This window comes from Cibotium barometz, chromosome 53, assembly GCF_041138505.1.
Source record: "Cibotium barometz isolate CiBa-2024 chromosome 53, ASM4113850v1, whole genome shotgun sequence".
Taxonomy (NCBI): Eukaryota; Viridiplantae; Streptophyta; class Polypodiopsida; order Cyatheales; family Cibotiaceae; genus Cibotium; species Cibotium barometz.
In genome coordinates this window covers 11,408,336-11,425,346 of record NC_141098.1, presented here as the reverse complement: position 1 = coordinate 11,425,346, position 17,011 = coordinate 11,408,336, and the positions used below count along the sequence as shown (strand labels likewise).

General features: G+C 38.8%; 2 protein-coding genes across 3 annotated transcripts; one reads left to right on the top strand and one right to left on the bottom strand.

Moving 5' to 3' along the window:
- Positions 1-2,626: 2,626 nt before the first annotated feature.
- On the top strand, positions 2,627-4,066 carry LOC147608287 (uncharacterized). Its single transcript, XM_086789341.1, has 2 exons — positions 2,627-3,329; positions 3,567-4,066. The coding sequence occupies exons 1-2, from the start codon at positions 2,840-2,842 to the stop codon at positions 3,632-3,634; spliced, it is 558 nt and encodes a 185-aa protein (XP_086645467.1). The 5' UTR covers positions 2,627-2,839; the 3' UTR covers positions 3,635-4,066.
- Positions 4,067-7,793: 3,727 nt separating this feature from the next.
- Positions 7,794-9,412, bottom strand: LOC147608286 (protein transport protein Sec61 subunit gamma). Of its 2 annotated transcripts, none has more exons than XM_086789391.1 (3): positions 9,230-9,393; positions 8,095-8,210; positions 7,794-7,961 (listed from the first exon to the last, which is right to left on the bottom strand). In XM_086789391.1, the coding sequence occupies exons 1-2, from the start codon at positions 9,321-9,323 to the stop codon at positions 8,095-8,097; spliced, it is 210 nt and encodes a 69-aa protein (XP_086645517.1). In that variant the 5' UTR covers positions 9,324-9,393; the 3' UTR covers positions 7,794-7,961. The 2 variants fall into 2 exon arrangements, 1 of the variants encoding a protein (XP_086645517.1); XR_015264498.1 differs by lacking the exon at positions 7,794-7,961 and adding an exon at positions 8,798-9,061 and having other exon boundaries at positions 9,230-9,412.
- Between the last annotated feature and the right edge of the window lie 7,599 nt (positions 9,413-17,011).

Genomic DNA, 17,011 nt, shown 5'->3' with positions numbered 1-17,011 from the left:
GAGGTAACTAATCTATGGTCATTTACATATCCATATACATTAGACACCCTATTAGAAGCCAATCCTAAAATTGTTGGACTTATAACTAGTTAGTTGATTTATAGGCTTGAATGTCTTTTTAAAAGAGAAATAAGCACTATCAATAGATAAAACCAATCTTATAGCTTTTGGATATCTCTACATCATCTCAAAACTATCTCAAAATGAAAAATTACCTCTCGAGCTACCTAGCCCAAATGCCACCTCTCTCTGTCTCTCTATCTCTCTGTCTCTCTCTCTCTCTCACACACACACACACACACACACACACACACACACACACACACACACACACACAAGCTTTGAGACACTAATCAATTTCTACTCGACATTAAGTGGACTTATTATGGATTAAGCCCTTCGGCATATTCCATGTTAGTTTGTTTGGATGATGTTTTTTCAATTTGCCAAGATTATGAAGAAGATGTCAGAAGCCTGACACTTGGATATTGATGATGCATATTATGCGACATCGATAACAAGTGTGGAGCAGCTCTGACACCTGCATTCCCAATTCATCAACACTTGGTTCTTATTAGTGTTGTGGTTTGGATGGTTGCAAGTAACATTCTTCTCCACTTCAGTTTATGCTTTCGTCAATATTTAGTGTCAACTTCTGGCAAGTGTTCTTCTTTCCCTTTTTTTAAATTTATTCACTTTTATGTTTTGTTGTTGGTTCTATGCTTGTCGTGTGTGGGTTTAAAGATGAAACTTTCATCTAGTTATACTTATATACATGCTTCATGTAACTCAACTGATGTACATGTTTCATGTAGACATTTAGTGGGATAATCAAGCGAGTTGGGTCTTCGAGTAGTTGTCTATTAGACTGTGGATATTATATTTATATTTAATTCAAAAACACACACATGCTAGACCACAAATATTGGCCTATCTGCTTTGTTGATACTTTTGGACCATGAGACCTATTTTCTCCCAATGACATTATGCTTTTATGCTGACAGGTTTCAAGTGGTTGCAATAAGTACTCTTGGTCGGGATTATGGGTCACAGAGCTATTGTGCACTTGATGTTGGTTGGTGTAAAGGAAGTCATAATTACCAAACTCACTTTAATGATTAAACACTTTTCAAGATTTATTACAATTTTATTTGCACTTTTTTGGCTTCGGCTACTTGGTTGTTTCATTTTAACTATAAGGTTCTTTCATAGTAAAAGCAATATCTCTTCTTTTTGTTGGCACTCCATCTTTGACTCGGTAGACAATGCCAACAATCCAAAAGAAGTTACTCCTTTGATTACTTGGCAATCATTGCTAATAGACTCCAACTGGAGTAAACTTTTTTCTACTCATCTAAAACAATTCATCATGACATTATGATTGTTGTTGGGGAGTAGGCTAGCCACATAAGTGGTAGCCTACTCCACCACTTATGTGGAACCTATTCTCAGGTAAGGGGTGGGTACACACACACACACACACACACACAAGCTTTGAGACACTGATCAATTTCTACTCTACATTAAGTGAACTTATTATGGATTAAACCCTTCGGCATATTCTGTGTTAGTTGTTTGGATGATGTTTTTTCAATTTGCCAATATTGTGAAGCAGATGTCAGAAGCCTGACACTTGGATATTAATGACGCATATTCTGCGAACATTGATAACAAGTGTGGAGCAGCTTCTCCACTTCACTTTGTGCTTGCGTCAATATTCAGTGTCAACTTCTGGCAAACTGTTCTTCTTTCCCTTGTTTTAAATTTATTCACTTTTATGTTTTGTTGTTGGTTCTATGCTTGTCGTATGTGGGTTTAAAGATGAAACTTTCATCTAGTTATAATTCTATACATGTTTCATGTAAGCCAACTGATGTACATGTTTCATGTAGACATTTAGTGGATAATCAAGCGGGTTGGGTCTTCGAGTAGTTGTCTATTCGAATGTGGATGTTATATTTATATTTAATTCAAACACACACACACACACACACACACACACACACAATCTAATAATTAATAAATAATATAAAAACAAACGAGCTCTAGGGCAAGTAGTAACACCATGATGCATGGGTCCAAGCTTTGGATGATGACACCTATATATCGTTAATAGGTTAACCTCTCAAGGAAAAGAGACAAATTGGATCTCTCTCTCTCTCTCTCTCACTCACTCACGAAAGTGTGTGTGTGTGTGTGTGTGAGAGAGAGAGAGAGAGAGAGAGAGAGAGAGAGAGAGAAAAGGTTGCTTTTGGATCTCGTTAACAACTAAATTTTTGTTGTAGCTAAACGGTCACCCATGTCTCTTAAAGTGGAGGTACTAGGTCTGAATCTATTGAAGTTGCATGTAATTTTAGTACCCACTTTCGCTTTTAAAAAAAAAATGAGTGTTTTCTTTCAAGAGCATCCTAAATTCTAATTCCACACTAAAGACATATGTGCAAATTTTGTTGTCCTAGTGATGAGCGAGCTATATAGAATGACCTAAACTCCAGAACGTTCCATGATATTTTCAAATATAATAATACATTACAAAAAGCTACAAAAAGAATATTCCGTTAGAATTGAGGGAATATCCCTTGGACACACCAGTTTAATTCATGAGCCACACACGCACTCTTTTTATCAGAAGCTCGATAGCTACAAAGCAGGGCACCAAGTTCTCACAGCCACAGCCATCGATCTAGGGCTCATAGCCTTCGCCATAGCCGCAGACACAGATCTACAGCTGCTCATAGCCATTCCCATCAGAGAGTGTCCCATCAGAGACTGTTCACCATCATACCCCGTTGCCATCAGAGAGTGCCCATCATCATAACCATAGCCATTATCAAACCTTATGGATGTGAATCTCTTGAGCTCTGCAAACCCACCACCATCCCCACCTTCACTTCATCCCACAAGACGAAGCACTCTGACCCTCCCTTCCTCTTCTTCTTCAGATCTTTCAACACAGCAAAGCCCTCCATCACTGCAAGAAGCAGGCTGCGTTCTGCCTCCCTTTACCCCGTACTCTGCAACAGTGCCATGGCATACAGGCCTGCGAGCTTTCTTCTCCCACTTCTTTCCCAAGTATGGCCACTACTGTGGGCCTAACTGGTCCAGCGGCAGGAGCAATGGATCTCTGCTCTGGGACAAGCGGCCCACAGATTGGCTTGATCACTGCTGTTTCTGCCATGATGTCGGCTATGATAGCCATGATCAATTTCAGCTCTACAAAGCAGACCTCGCCCTCTTGGAATGCCTGCAGAAGATGCGTTCATCTGGCAGGAGACGTCCCATTGGCAATGCGGTCATGGCCGAATTTTATAGAAGCGCGTGCATCGCAGGTAGTAATCTTAATCTGGAGAAAGTGGAAACCCTAATCTGCACAGGCAGGACCTTTTATTTGTGCAGGCACATGCCATAGAAGAAACCCTAATTTGTACAGGAAGATAACCCTGATTTGCAAAGCCATAAACCCTGGTTTGAGCAGGCCCAAGCTCTGGGATGTTTCGTCTTTGCAGGAATTTTCTATTATTGTTTTTTTGGATCCTTACTAAATGCTGACCTTTTGCAATGCACAGGCTTGCAGACTGTTCTTTTGCCATACAGGAGAATGCTTTTGGGAGATGCAGGGGCAAGGAAGGACTAAGCTATGGTTGCAAATTGCAATATCATATTGAGGGCATAACACATATCACTATGGCATTCGGTGGAGTCACACCATTGGCCTACTATGAGTGTCATTGATGTGCCACTATGATCCATAAAGGCTTCTATGTGGAGGGGCGTTGCCGCGACAATGGCTCATATCAACTGTCTCTACTCTTTTGACACAGTGTGTGCCCCTCTTCAATAGGATTGTATCATGGAAAAGCTTGTGTTTGTGCTTGCTTGTCCCCATATCCTCTTGGAGCACTCAAGTGTCTGTTGTGTCATATATCCAGATAAAGCAAATGAGACTTAACACACTGGAGCATGCTAAAGCAGATGAGACTTTCAATCAGCTTGCACTAGAAAGTAACCGGTTGTAACACATTAAGGAAGATAATTTTGTTTATATATATATCATCTTTTGAATTTAGGATATGAAGTCACAATTCCCTGTCATTTCAAAGACCTTTTGAGTTAACAAAATGCATGATTGTATGATGTAGTTGTCATGTAAACTTGTGCATATTTGACTATAAATGTTTGTCCTTGGTGCTTATATTCTTTACGCACCCGGCGTTCTAATGAACTATTCTACACATCTCTTCTTAAGGAATCTTTCTTTTGACTCCAAAGTAGATTAACTAGATACAAGATTTATGAAAAGAGAGAAGGATATATTTGAACGATATGGATATTCTCTATCAAATGGTCATTAGAGCTTAAAGAAGAAAAATCTGAAAATCTAATTTGTGAAAAGAGGAGAAAAGCTATAATTGATTGTTAACCATGTTATTGATCAATTATTGCATACCCAAAGTGAGGTTTGCTTGAAATACATTTGACAAGTTGTATCTCGTGAAATGTTTGCTTTTGATCAAGTTGTTGATCTGAATTGGACACCTTTCAAGTGGCAACGCTATCCATGGACAACCGTCACTTCATTTGGTTGTTGATGTTAAAAATGCTAATATTGTATATTTTATGTGTGTGATCATCACTTGTCTATGAAAGTTTTTTCATAGGATTAATTATGGAGATTGCATATTTAGATTAAGTGTTTGCACAAGCCTAGGCAGCCTTGGAAAACCATGGACATATATTTTAAGAATAGGCGGTCAAGATGTGAAGGTTGAGGAGCCAAGATAAAGATCAATTTGTATTCTCACCATTCATTTTTATATGCAACTAATAGAGTGCTCTTATTCTTTACTCTCTTGCTCTCTTATGTGTCTTACTTGTTTATTCAATTAGAGCTAGTACATGCTCATTGTGTATGTGTGAGAGAAAGATTGAGTGAGAGGAGGGTCAAGCTTCTTTTGGAGTGCAACAACGGGCGGTGGAATGGAGCTTTGGAGTGGCTATATGGCAACATAGTTTCCTATGAGAATCCAAGAACTAGTATATATGAGGTGAGTAACACCTTACCTATGCAATTGTGAGCTAGGGTCTCTTTCTTTTAGGTAGCTATAGTTTTTTATTTCTAATTGTCCATAAGCTTATATATGAATACCAATCATATGTAATGAAAAAAAAGAGCATTGGCTCCAATCTCCCTCGAATATGAACACAATAGAATGGTTCAACAAAAGAAGATCATCAGGCGTCAAAGAAAACTCCTTATCATGAGGAGTCAGTTGGACTTTCAACTTTTGGAGAATATCAATTGATGTTCTACTTAGAAAAGAGTGTGCTTTCAGTTAAAAGCTAGATTTGATTATATTAATTCAAGAACTTTCTTTGGTTGTGGATACAAACTAGTTAAGCTGTAGTTTGTTGTAATTGGTCTTATAAGTAAATTCCATGAGAACTCATAATTCTCTAGTAGACCATGCTGAAATTTTACAAAATTAGCCATGCTTATAACTTTTGCAACACCTTGAGTCCTACCATTAGAGAAATGGAACATTTTGCAAGAATTACTTGTAGAGTTTTAGATGCATTTATAGCATAGCTACCTATAGATTAGGCGTTTTCTTTCATGAAAATTCGACACATTCTAAGGAATTTTAAAACAAGCAAGTCTCTAATGATTATGTAGGCAAAAAGGATATGTCCATGTGGCTATTTGTTAAAGATGGACGACCTTACAAAGCCTCTTCATGGTCTTCACCAAGATATAATGTTATATTGAAAAAACATTTAGTCTAAATTAGAGAAGAAGATGCTCCCAAAAATATGTTTCCCCTAGAAAGTTAGAGTTTAGTCAAATTGTTTAGCTACGAATCCCTAAGGGTTTAGATCATCTGAAAACTGAGAGAATCCAAAAAGTACTCAAAATCAAAGAAACAAATAACATACCTAACATGCTCACAAATTCGATTTGATAACAATTTCTTGAAAATACTTGAATCTCCACACTCAAACTACACATAAAAAGAAATATAACTAGGTGGTTTATTGATTTAATCCTAGATAGCTTTTATTGCAAGATAACTTAGTGACACATGTTAGACCCTAGCTCAAAAAACAAAACAACGTAACTTAGTTTCACCCTTAGATTATCCATACTCCATAGAGGAGGGATATAGCTAGATGGTGACATACATTTCATTAGAGGAGGCATATAATTAGGTTGTGATCTACATTAGATTGACTTATCATGTTCCGTAGCAAAATTCTCAAGAGTGCACCTTTTTTTATTTGACAAAAAACTACGATTTTGTATTAACTTTTATACTTTGTAGTTTTATCTTACATAAACATGTGAGCTAAGGCACATGAAACCCTACCTTAAGCCTAGGTTCAAAAATGTGTGTAGATACTACCTAGGAATAATATCAATTTCCATCTAATCAAAATGATGGACTTATAAGCATAGCTTCAAGAATAGTAATGCTCCAACTAGCTCATGTATGTAAGGAATTTGTAATGAGCAACATACGTTATATAAAAGGTTCCAACTAGCTCTCATTGTAGAATGGTGTAGGAAGCTTTAACACAATGCCACTATCCCAATAACTCCATCTATAGGATAGATGGAGATATTCTTATGGCAGCCCAGCCTACCTAGCTGTGTGATACAATGCTTTGATGCATATGAAGCGACACTTGGATCAATGACTTCCATTATTGGTCAGTGGGCAAATTGTCATCTACCTCAATACTAGTTTAGGACTGACAGTACCAACCATTCTACAAAGACTATTTATAGAGCCATGCACTATCCCCTTTAACCTATCTTCCAAACTACTGCACCTTCTACCATACAACCTCCATCTCATTAGGGTCAAATCACCCATCAATGCATCAAAGCTCCATTCGTGGAAGGAAATGTGGCATCTATTGTAACAGAAATCCCTACATTGAGGAATTTTGATAAGTGTCTTATGCCACTGTTCAAGTTTGAATTTAAGATTTGCAGATGTGAGAGTCTATGTACTTCCCAAGTGCATTTTTCATGTTGTCTTGCAAGTAACATTTATTGAAGCAACAACAAATCACACATTGTATTTTCTTACAAGCTAAATGCCTTTACAAATACAGCCTGTATTGTGCAAATGAGCAAATGTAGCCAGACTCAATTGCCATCCACCAGCTTCAGATTTCAACAGTGGAGAGCCTACACATAGTTTGCGTCCAGTAAAGGACTCCCAACATGACCGCTCGTTGTCCTTCAATTCAGAAAATGTGTAGACTGCCTAGGCTGCCTTGAAGCATAACGATGTAAGGTGAGTGATGACGATTGAAGTCTAGTTTAAAAAGGTACCTACAAAACTCAATGAGACCTTCATATCCCAAGGTCTTAGCCATGTGGTAAAGTAAAGCAAACACCATCAAATTCAAATAGATAACAATTTTTCAAGTTGGCCTTTTCTGGACTGCAATAATTTCCATGTCTCATCTTCCAACAAAGTCTGCTCTTGCCTCTTGCTTTCTCATTGCATCACTCTGTACATTACTAATAGATACTTCTCAAATGTCAATATCATGGAAATTCTGCCCAATATATGCATCACTCTGTACATTACTAATAGATACTTCTCAAATGTCAATATCATGGAAATTCTGCCCAATATATGCATACAGCCACACATTTCTTAGCTTGTTTACAAAATCAAATACAAAAAAAACGTCTCCATTGTGCCGAGCATGCATGTGCATAGGATCACACATGCATGCATGGGGTACAGAGAGAGAGAGAGAGAGAGAGAGAGAGAGAGAGAGAACCTAGAATTGCTTGAATTACTTCTCAAAAATTCCACATAATATTCGAGATAAGTTCTCGCTTTCTATGCAAAAGCAAGTATACAAGTGAGTCTCTTGACCTCCTCGGCTTTGGTAAGACTTCAGGACCTTGACTTCAGCTTGTATCTTACACACATCTTCTGTAGCATGAACCAGCAACATTTAATTAGTTTTACTATCACAAAGTCTTATTAGGAGAGGCTTCTAGTGTGCCGTTGGCAAACTTCGACATGTAAAAGAACATAAAGCAATCAATAATGGAAGAATTCACACCTATCCTGAGCCCACAATAATGTTGTTGATGGGGATGAATATCAGTTTGACGAAAAACCCAACAAAGCCCATGACAATGAATCCAATTGCTGTTCTGAAAGCCACTTTGGTAAACTCTGCAGGCTCAAAAATGAGTACAAGATGACAAGGTTTACAGAAATTAGTTACAAGAACAACCCAGAGTAGAATTAGAGTAGCCATATATATGAATTACAGGAAAATGAAGCCAAAAATGCATAGTATCTAGCAAAGCACCCAAATTAGGGTAAATATGTACAAAATGGCAACCCCTAAAACAAACAACACGAGTGTGCCTAGAACAAAAGATTGCAGACTTAGGTAAAGCCTATACAAGGTGACTGGCTGGCAAAACAAGACACATGAAGGAGGTTGCCATTTTGTACATATTTTACCCTTTCATACATTTTCCTTTTTCTGTTAAAAATGCATTTAAGTTAGGGGAAAAAAATAATTTTCTTCTTTTCACAAATTGCCTAAAGTATGCATCGAGAAGGGGTACTCAATAACAAAAGTAGTAAATTTAATTATTTTTAATGATGAGATAATGAAGATGAACAAAGAAATGTAAGTACAAGGTTTTTAGAAAACTGAGAGAATTCCCAAAAATAACAAAATCCTCACATGGCTTAAGGTAGAACCTTTAGTAGAAAATCTGAAAAAAAAGGGATCTTTAGAGATGTACCGGCCCATCAGAAAGCTGTCAGAAATCTGATGATGGGCGGGGGTTGGTGGATTGGGCGGGCAACATCAGGGAGTTCCAGTGTCCACGCCCCCATCTGTTGCATATATGGCAGGGAGATCCATATCCTCTCACCATGCATACCCTTGATAGGGTATACAAATCAGAAAAATCCCTCAAATTTTGGAGATCCAAGCACTTGCCAGACCATCACTAAACAGAAAAACCCTAACAAATCTGTACGTGGTAAAGTCAAAGCCCCAAGCCCTGACAAGCCAGCAGAAGCATGATCAGAGATCATGCTGCAGATCTCAACCTTAAACAGAGCATAAACAACAAATCAACGTTCAAGACAAAATCAATCCTAACTCCCGAACGCTCTCAAACCTTTTGAAAACCCTATTTTGGTAAGAGGAAGGGGGAAGAGAAGGGCACCTTTGCGGTCTGGCTTGTGGCATCGCTTAACCAGGCGGACGCTGTCCTTGGCGAAGTCCTTGATGGGCGTTATCACGCTCTCAACCGCGTCCATAGCTCAGCTCAGCTCGGCTCTGCGCTGCGCTGCGCTACGCCTCTCTATCTATTTATCTATGTATCTGCCTGTGCTGTTGCTTTTGTTTGACCTTGCTTTTTATTTTATATCTTTTTAAAAACTAATGGGGGTGTTTTGTACAACAAAATTGAAGTTAATCAAAATAAACAGTTAAAAGAGTAGCATCCTCCTGTATAAATAGCACCAAAGGAAAACCTAGCCTTGTGAAAACCTTTTAGAGAAACTACCAGATAACTATTGTGGACCCATGAGAGAGAACCATGCCTAACCTTAATGATCGAGTCTTAAACATGTCAAAATGAGTGTTTGATCTCTTCCAACTTCTCGACTAGTCTAAAATCATTTCCCCCTCGACTCATTGGAACCATATAGCAAACAACTTTCATTGACAGTGTACACCTTCACAATCCTTGTAGCATGAAACCAAACAAACGTAACCAAACAATGTGAAAAATGATCAACATACAAACTTTGACAACATGATGCATTTGAATACCAAAATTCCATAGAACACAAAGATGTGTCAACATGAGCAATTGTGCTTGTTAAGTAGGCAACATTTATGTTGAAGCATGTCAAATAAAAGCACAATACTTGTAAGTAATAGGCCAAAGGGACCATGGGCACGACCAAATGTGGCGGCCAAGAGAATAAGTGAGTGTGAAAATGGGCAAGAGCATATACCACAATTATATGCCCTAATTGTAATAACTAATAATCACTAACCATTTTACTAATCACCTTACTACTCAAGCAAGCTTCCATGATGAACCTTCTCCCTTGTGAGATGGTGCATGTGTGTACTCCATGTGATGAGGTCAACCGTGTGCACTCCAATTTGAGTACGATTTATGTGTTCTCCCTTTGATGACTAGTTTTGTGCGTATGCTCCATGTTATGAGTGCAATCATGTGTACTCTAGTGATGAGTGTAATCGTATATACCCCGGTTTGAGTGCAAACTTTTTTTTGCAATGGTATCAGAGCTCTTGTGTTTGATGCTTTTCTCTCTAATTTTTGTAATCTCTGCAAATTTCTCAAACCCTAGCTCTCTACAAGCTTCCCAATGCTTGTTAAAATCTTTCTTGAGTCTTTTTGAGCCATTTACTCACCATTTATCATGCCTAGATCTATCAATTTTGGCTTTTATAAAATTTTCCTCTTTTTTTTTGAAAATTTCATGCATCTTCTTGTGTTGAGAGCTTTTCGCTAACCTTGGGCTTCCCAAAGCTTTCACAAGAAGTATTAGGAATTTTGGCAGCATCACCAAGCTAAATCTCATCTCCAATAACCAAATAAGCATGAGGCGTGGTGGACAAGTGGCGGTGATTTTCAAAGTGAGAAGGGGAGTCCATTTTTGGTCGCCTATAGAAAATATACTCAGATCTACTACTTTAAGGGCTTACCTAGGCTTATGTGAGTGTTTGGGAAATTTACTAGCAAGGTCCACATCATTTGGAACTAAGCGTGGGTAATTTACTAGGAAGGTGCACATCATTTGGAGCTAAGCGTGGGTAATTTACTAGGAAGGTGCACATCATTTGGAGCTAAGCATGGGCAAGAAAGGAGTTGGTGGTGATTTCGAGTCGTAGCACAGGAGGATGAAGAAGCCCATCACCATATAAGCCTAGATCTACACACCTAAGAGCTTCTAAAAGCCTTTAGTAAGCATAGCTTAAAGTATTAGTACCATTTCTAGCTTGATTTGATGATTTCTTAAGGGTAAGGTTTATTGGGGTTCTTACAAAGCTTTATGATGTGTTTTGGAGAGCAAACCCTAACCCTAAGGTTGCTTAATCAAAGGGCTTTGGTGAGCATAGCTTAAAGTATTTGAACCATTTCTAGCATGATTTAATGCTTTCTTGAGGCATAAGGCAAAGGTTTATTGGCGGTTCTTACGAAGCTTTATGGTGTGTTTTGGGAGAGTAAACCCTAACCCTAAGGTTGCTTAATCAAAGGGCTTTTGTAATATTAGTGGTTATCATGCTTATAATGGTGTTTTATTTACAATAACCTTGCAAGATCGAGTACTAATAGCATGATTAACAATTGATTTGATGCTATGTGATGGATTTCACGAAACTTTTCAAAAATTCATAGCATTAGAATGCTTCTTGCAAGCATTAGGTGAACATTTATGTGTTTGGCAAGCAATTAGAAGCTTTGGGAGTGTGATGATGCTTTGCATGTGCCTTCTTGCCATAATACATGTAACATATTCAAGTAACATGCATCATATTTATATCCAAAATAGTATAAACCACATTGTAAGCACAACGAGACATCACACCTCTCCACTCAAAAATCCGACAAAGTCAAATTCCTCCACTTGCATCATATATCCTGGCAAGGTCTTCTATTAACCCCATTTGGCTTAACAAAGGCACTCTCTATAGATGGGAGTAGCACAATAAGTGTCACAAAAGGCACTATAAATGTTGTACATATTATGAGGAGTAACAAAGGCACTCTCTATAGATGGGAGTAGCACAATAAGTGTCACAAAAGGCACTATAAATGTTGTACATATTATGAGGAAGAGAACCATGAGGTGGCTTTTGACTTTCGAGTTGCACAAGCTAATCAGATTTTGTAGCCATATGTGATGGCAAATCATGTTAGGGCTACCAAGGTTCCAATAGAGGAAGTGGTAGATGCCCAAGTGGAAACATTATTAGAGGACCTTTTCTCCAAGTACCAGTTTTCAATAAATTTTACAAATTACTTTAAATAAGTTATCTACAAGTTACTACATCAACCTTAGAAGAATAATTGAACGAAAAACTTAAACAGAAAAATATTTATGAACACAAGACAAAAGCATTGGGTCCAATTTGCCCCCCCCCCATATGTAAGACCCGCGGTCTCACATATAAGTATTTCAATGATTTATTAAGGTATGAAGTAATTTGATACAATCATACATCTTCTCATTAGCGGAGAAAAGAGAAGGTAGAAAGAAAAGAGAGCTTCATCCAAGGAACCTGCAATTCTTACAAACCATGTTTAATATCTCTCTCTCTCTCTCTCTCTCTCAAAAATAATTAAACCATATAAGGAAAACAATAAGAGAACTAATACTCCCTATAGACGTTTACCTGTCTTAGCTCCCTGTATACCAGTACATGCCTTTAACTTGCAGTCATTGTATCTCTCTCGTTTTTCGTCAGAATATATTCGAGTTGGTACTTAAAATTATTCTTCAACAGGATTGCAGATTGGTTACATGATTTATTAGATGGTAATTTTGTGGAGAAGATCTTTGACGGTCCCAAAGGATTCTATGAGGTCCTATTCTCATCCAAAGAAGTTAGAGATTTGGTTATGTAGAAATTCCTATTATTTCTAGATGGACAGTTGGTGCATGTTGTACCCTGGCGCCCTATGGTAGAGTATAGAGATATGTTGCACTAGGCATGCCCTATTTGGGTGGAGGTTATAGACTTTCCATCAACTATGTGGGAATTGTTACCGTTGGCCATGCGTACTATTGGGGAGGTGTTGGTAGACGTCCAAGAATAAAAACAAGGTTTGCATGTTATGGGATACAGGGAAGCCCCAACCTCGACAATTGAGGTTATGCATGGATGGATTTGACCCTTTGTATTTCGAATTAAAGTGGGGATTGTTTCGCAGGCTATTGCTTCCATTGTGGGGAGATGGGTCACTTCATTTCAGAGTGTCTAGAGGAGGTGAATGCTTAGCCACAACCGAATGTGTCCCAAGGTCCGACTCATAAGGATACATTAACTCCTGTTTTGCCATCTAGTTTGACTATAGAGAAGGGCAAACGAGTAGCAAAACAAAGTGAGCAAGTGCTAGATAAAGATAAACAAGTTTTGGTAGATACAGAAGATAGACCTTGGCTTGGTGGGGCGAAGAGAGGCACTCGCCAAACGAGTAGCAACACAAAGTGAGCAAGTGCTAGATAAAGATAAACAAGTTTTGGTAGATACAGAAGATAGACCTTGGCTTGGTGGGGCGAAGAGAGGCGCTCGCGAGACAGCTACTTCTAGTGGTAATCAAAATGTGGGTGCTGGTCATGGTGCCTCTTCATCATTTTGTCATGGTGCCACAAGATGGACTCGAGAGAAAGATAACCTAGGCAGGGTATCACACTCGGTATAATCTAGACCTCGAGTTACGAAAGAAAATCAAGTGAAATTTCCTCTTCTATTTGATAGAAAAGGGGCTATGGTCTTAGCCTAGACAAGAAGTATCCGGATATCAAGTGGAGATAGGATACATCACCTAGTGATGCTCGTACTTTAGGTGAGAAGGAACGGGTGGATGTTTTGCTACAAAGAGTATGGGAACAGATGGAGAGAGAAGGCATTAAGGATCCTGTGCAATATTTTAAGGGAAGAGAGGCCGATGATGGTGGTACCTCTCATTGATTAGCTTTCTATTTTGATGGATTACAAAGGTTGCTCTTTGGAATGTAAAAGGTGTGTGTTCATCATCTAAGAATTATCGCATGTGGTGTACTGTGATTCAAGGTCAATGGGATATGTTTTGTGCTATGGAGAATAAATAGCATTCCACGGCTGGACAAGTATATTATTACAAGGAATTTTGTGTGTTTTATAGTGGGAACCCCACTACACAATCAAGGGTCATGATGCAGTGAAATCTTAGTTTAAGCCATCATTGGTTATGCAGGATGTCCGGGGGCAGTTTATTGTTATTGTGGAAGTGGATTTTATGGGTGAAACATTATGGCTTGTGGGGATGTGTACGCCTAATGGTATTGTAAGAGTCGTTAGTTATGGGACGATTTCTTGTGTTTGTGTAACGCTAAGCCTGGCTTTGTGTTGGGCGATTTTAATGTATGTGAATTCCCAGAGCATACACTCTATTATGGATGGGCCGAAGAGGCTCAGCTGGAATGTGTTTGCCAATTAAGTTTTGAAACAAGATATGTGCTCATGGCTACACCCACATGAGAGACGATTTACATATACCTCTCAATAGTGCATGGGTACAAGAGCTCGTCTGGACCAAATGTATATTTTCCCCAGCATGATTTGTTTCTGCTAGAGATATTGTCCATGTAGGTGGAATATAATCATATTTTGTCAAATCATTTCCCTTTGGTATTGGAGATGCATAGCCATTCTATGGATGCTTATAGGCCATTATCCTCTTAAGGTTAACCAGACTATTGTTTTCCATCAGTTTATGCTATAGGTGTTATAAAACTTTCGAGGCCATGTAATCTCTGTTGGGGTGTCATCAGTGTTGTATGTTCAATATTCAAAAGCTTGCTCATCAGTGTTGTATGTTCAATATTCAAAAGCTTGCTCATCAGTGTTGTGGGATTCATAACGCATCATATTTTAGGGAGAAGTTGCAGAACCTAGAATAGTTATTGGTTGATTTGAACCAGGTGGTTCAAGAGGACGGTTCTTGCCCTGACATTGAGATAGCTATTGATTGGTTGTCCCATCAGGTTGTAGCATTGCATGAGAATAAATATGTAAGATATAAGCTTATGGCTTGAATGGATGCCCTAATGGATTCTAATTGTCAGCCACATACGTTCTTTGCTCATTTACAACAAAAGCATGCACGTGCTAATATTATCAGGACGCAAGATAGGCAGGGAGTATTGATTACTGCTCCTGCTTGTGTTCTAGATTTGTGTATGGACTTTTATTGCCATTTGTTGGTTCTGCAGAGGAGATCATATCTTTTGATGTCATTGCAGCTAGAGAGTCTTTGTTTCACTTGGTTCATCACTAGGTATCAGATGTTTCTACAAATGAATTGGAAAGAGATATTTTCGAGGATGCGGCGGAAGCTTTGTTGAAGCATTTGCCTAAAGGGAAAATTCTAAGATGGGATGGGCTCCCCAATGAGATTTCATCGAAGTATGTTAATGAGTTGAAGGCCCTCTCGCTTCTATTTTTCAGGAGGTGTGGATATATAGGTATTATGCATGCCTGCGAGTTGGAAGATTGGACTTGTACGTTTATTGCCTAAAGTTCCATTCCTAGTTAATCTACATCAATGGAGACTAATCACATTGATGGGGGCCATGTATAAGATATTTGCAAAGGTCTTGGCCAAACCAATAGGTTCCAGTGTTTTCTTCCTACTTTGATTTATCCAAGGCAATATGGATTTATCAAAGGTTGGAATATTTTGCATAATATACTGAATGTACAAATTGGAATTGATTATGCAAGGGCTTCGAGGCAAGAGGTGGTTATGATTCAACTGGATATTGAAAAGGCTTATGATCACGTTAGTTGGTCTTTTCTTTCACAGTTTATGTAGGCTATGGGATTTGGCCCTTGCATGTCTTCATTGATTTATACTATTAGCCAACATGTAGTGGCTAGGCTTATGATTAATGGTGGGGTGACAACCTATTCACTTAACAAGATCAGTCAGGCAGGGATGCCCACTTAGCCCTCTCTTGTTTGCAATTGTTACACATCCAATCTTATCTCGACTGGATAAGCTAGCAGAGGATGGTGAAGTGTAGGGCTTACACTTCCAAGTGGAGAGCAGATGGTCAGCTAGGCATTGGCAAATGATTCTTTCATGTTCCTTAAGGCTCAAAGAGATAGTGTTCAGAAGGCTATGGCTGTTTGGGATACTTTTGGTCTTACTTTAGGGTTATGCATTAATATGTAGAAATATGCTCTAATAAGCTGTAACCCCGAGAGCAATTTGCTTAGTTTGGGATGGAATGGGCAGGTCATACAAGGTGGATGCATCACACGCCATTTGGGTTATCCGATTGGAGTTGATGTTGATTATCACAAGCTTTGTTGGCATGGATTTCTGCAAGGATAAATGATAAGTTTGTGTATTGGAAATCCTAGGGTTGGCATATGCGTGTTTGGCTCAAAGTGGCACAATCCATTATGATTAGCATGATATCTTTTTTCTTGCCTTTATTGCCATGGAGGACGGGCAAAGCTTTGCATCAGATACAACATCCAATTGAATTTATGCTATGAAAAAGAGTAGGAAATAAACCAAGGCAGACGTGGATTTCTTGGGAACATGTTACTACTCCGAAGAGGAGTGGAGGGGAAGCCCTATTAGATGTCAGATTACATATAGTCACTAGGAGATGGCCTTTATTTTGCAAGATATGTGTGTATCTCTCAAGAGCCATGGGTGGTAAGGCCCTCATAGAGGAGGTCACACTTGTGATGGTACATGGTGGGATGTAGTGAATGGTTCCCAACAGGTTTGAGTGGTGGCTTCACCTCTTCTTTCTCATTTGATGATCTCATGGAAGAAGGTGTTGGCACACACTAAATGGAAGCCTTTAGATCAACAACGGTTGCAGTTGAAATCTATGCAGGTGAGGTGTTGGCAACTTCACGACTTCTAAAGTGGCCTGACAAACTTGTCTCCTTCATCCCAATTTCAAGGATGTTCAACATGAAGAAATGGGTTGCAAAGAAGCTATGCTGGCCAACATTCACAACACTTTAACACAAGTCAAAGTGCCATGATCAAAAGATGAGCTTTTCTTGAAGAGGTATAATGATGGTACTTAATGGTAATGGTTTCAATGGACATGGTGGCAATAAAAAATCTATCAGCTTTGCAAAGGTAGAAAAGGTTCTAGGTATCCACCCCAGAGAAACCTTTGTGCAACCAATGCTCACCTACAATTAAAAGAGGATGGAGTCTCGCCCG

What these genes read in the sequence shown, in the direction of transcription:
- LOC147608286 (XM_086789391.1), bottom strand. Translation starts at nt 9,323, where the DNA reads ATGGACGCGGTTGAGAGCGTGATAACGCCCATCAAGGACTTCGCCAAG. An exon ending in CCACAAGCCAGACCGCAAAG is followed by an intron (nt 8,211 to 9,229) that starts GTGCCCTTCTCT and finishes TTGAGCCTGCAG; the next exon opens with AGTTTACCAAAGTGGCTTTC.
- LOC147608287 (XM_086789341.1), top strand. Translation starts at nt 2,840, where the DNA reads ATGGATGTGAATCTCTTGAGCTCTGCAAACCCACCACCATCCCCACCT. An exon ending in TAGAAGCGCGTGCATCGCAG is followed by an intron (nt 3,330 to 3,566) that starts GTAGTAATCTTA and finishes TGCAATGCACAG; the next exon opens with GCTTGCAGACTGTTCTTTTG.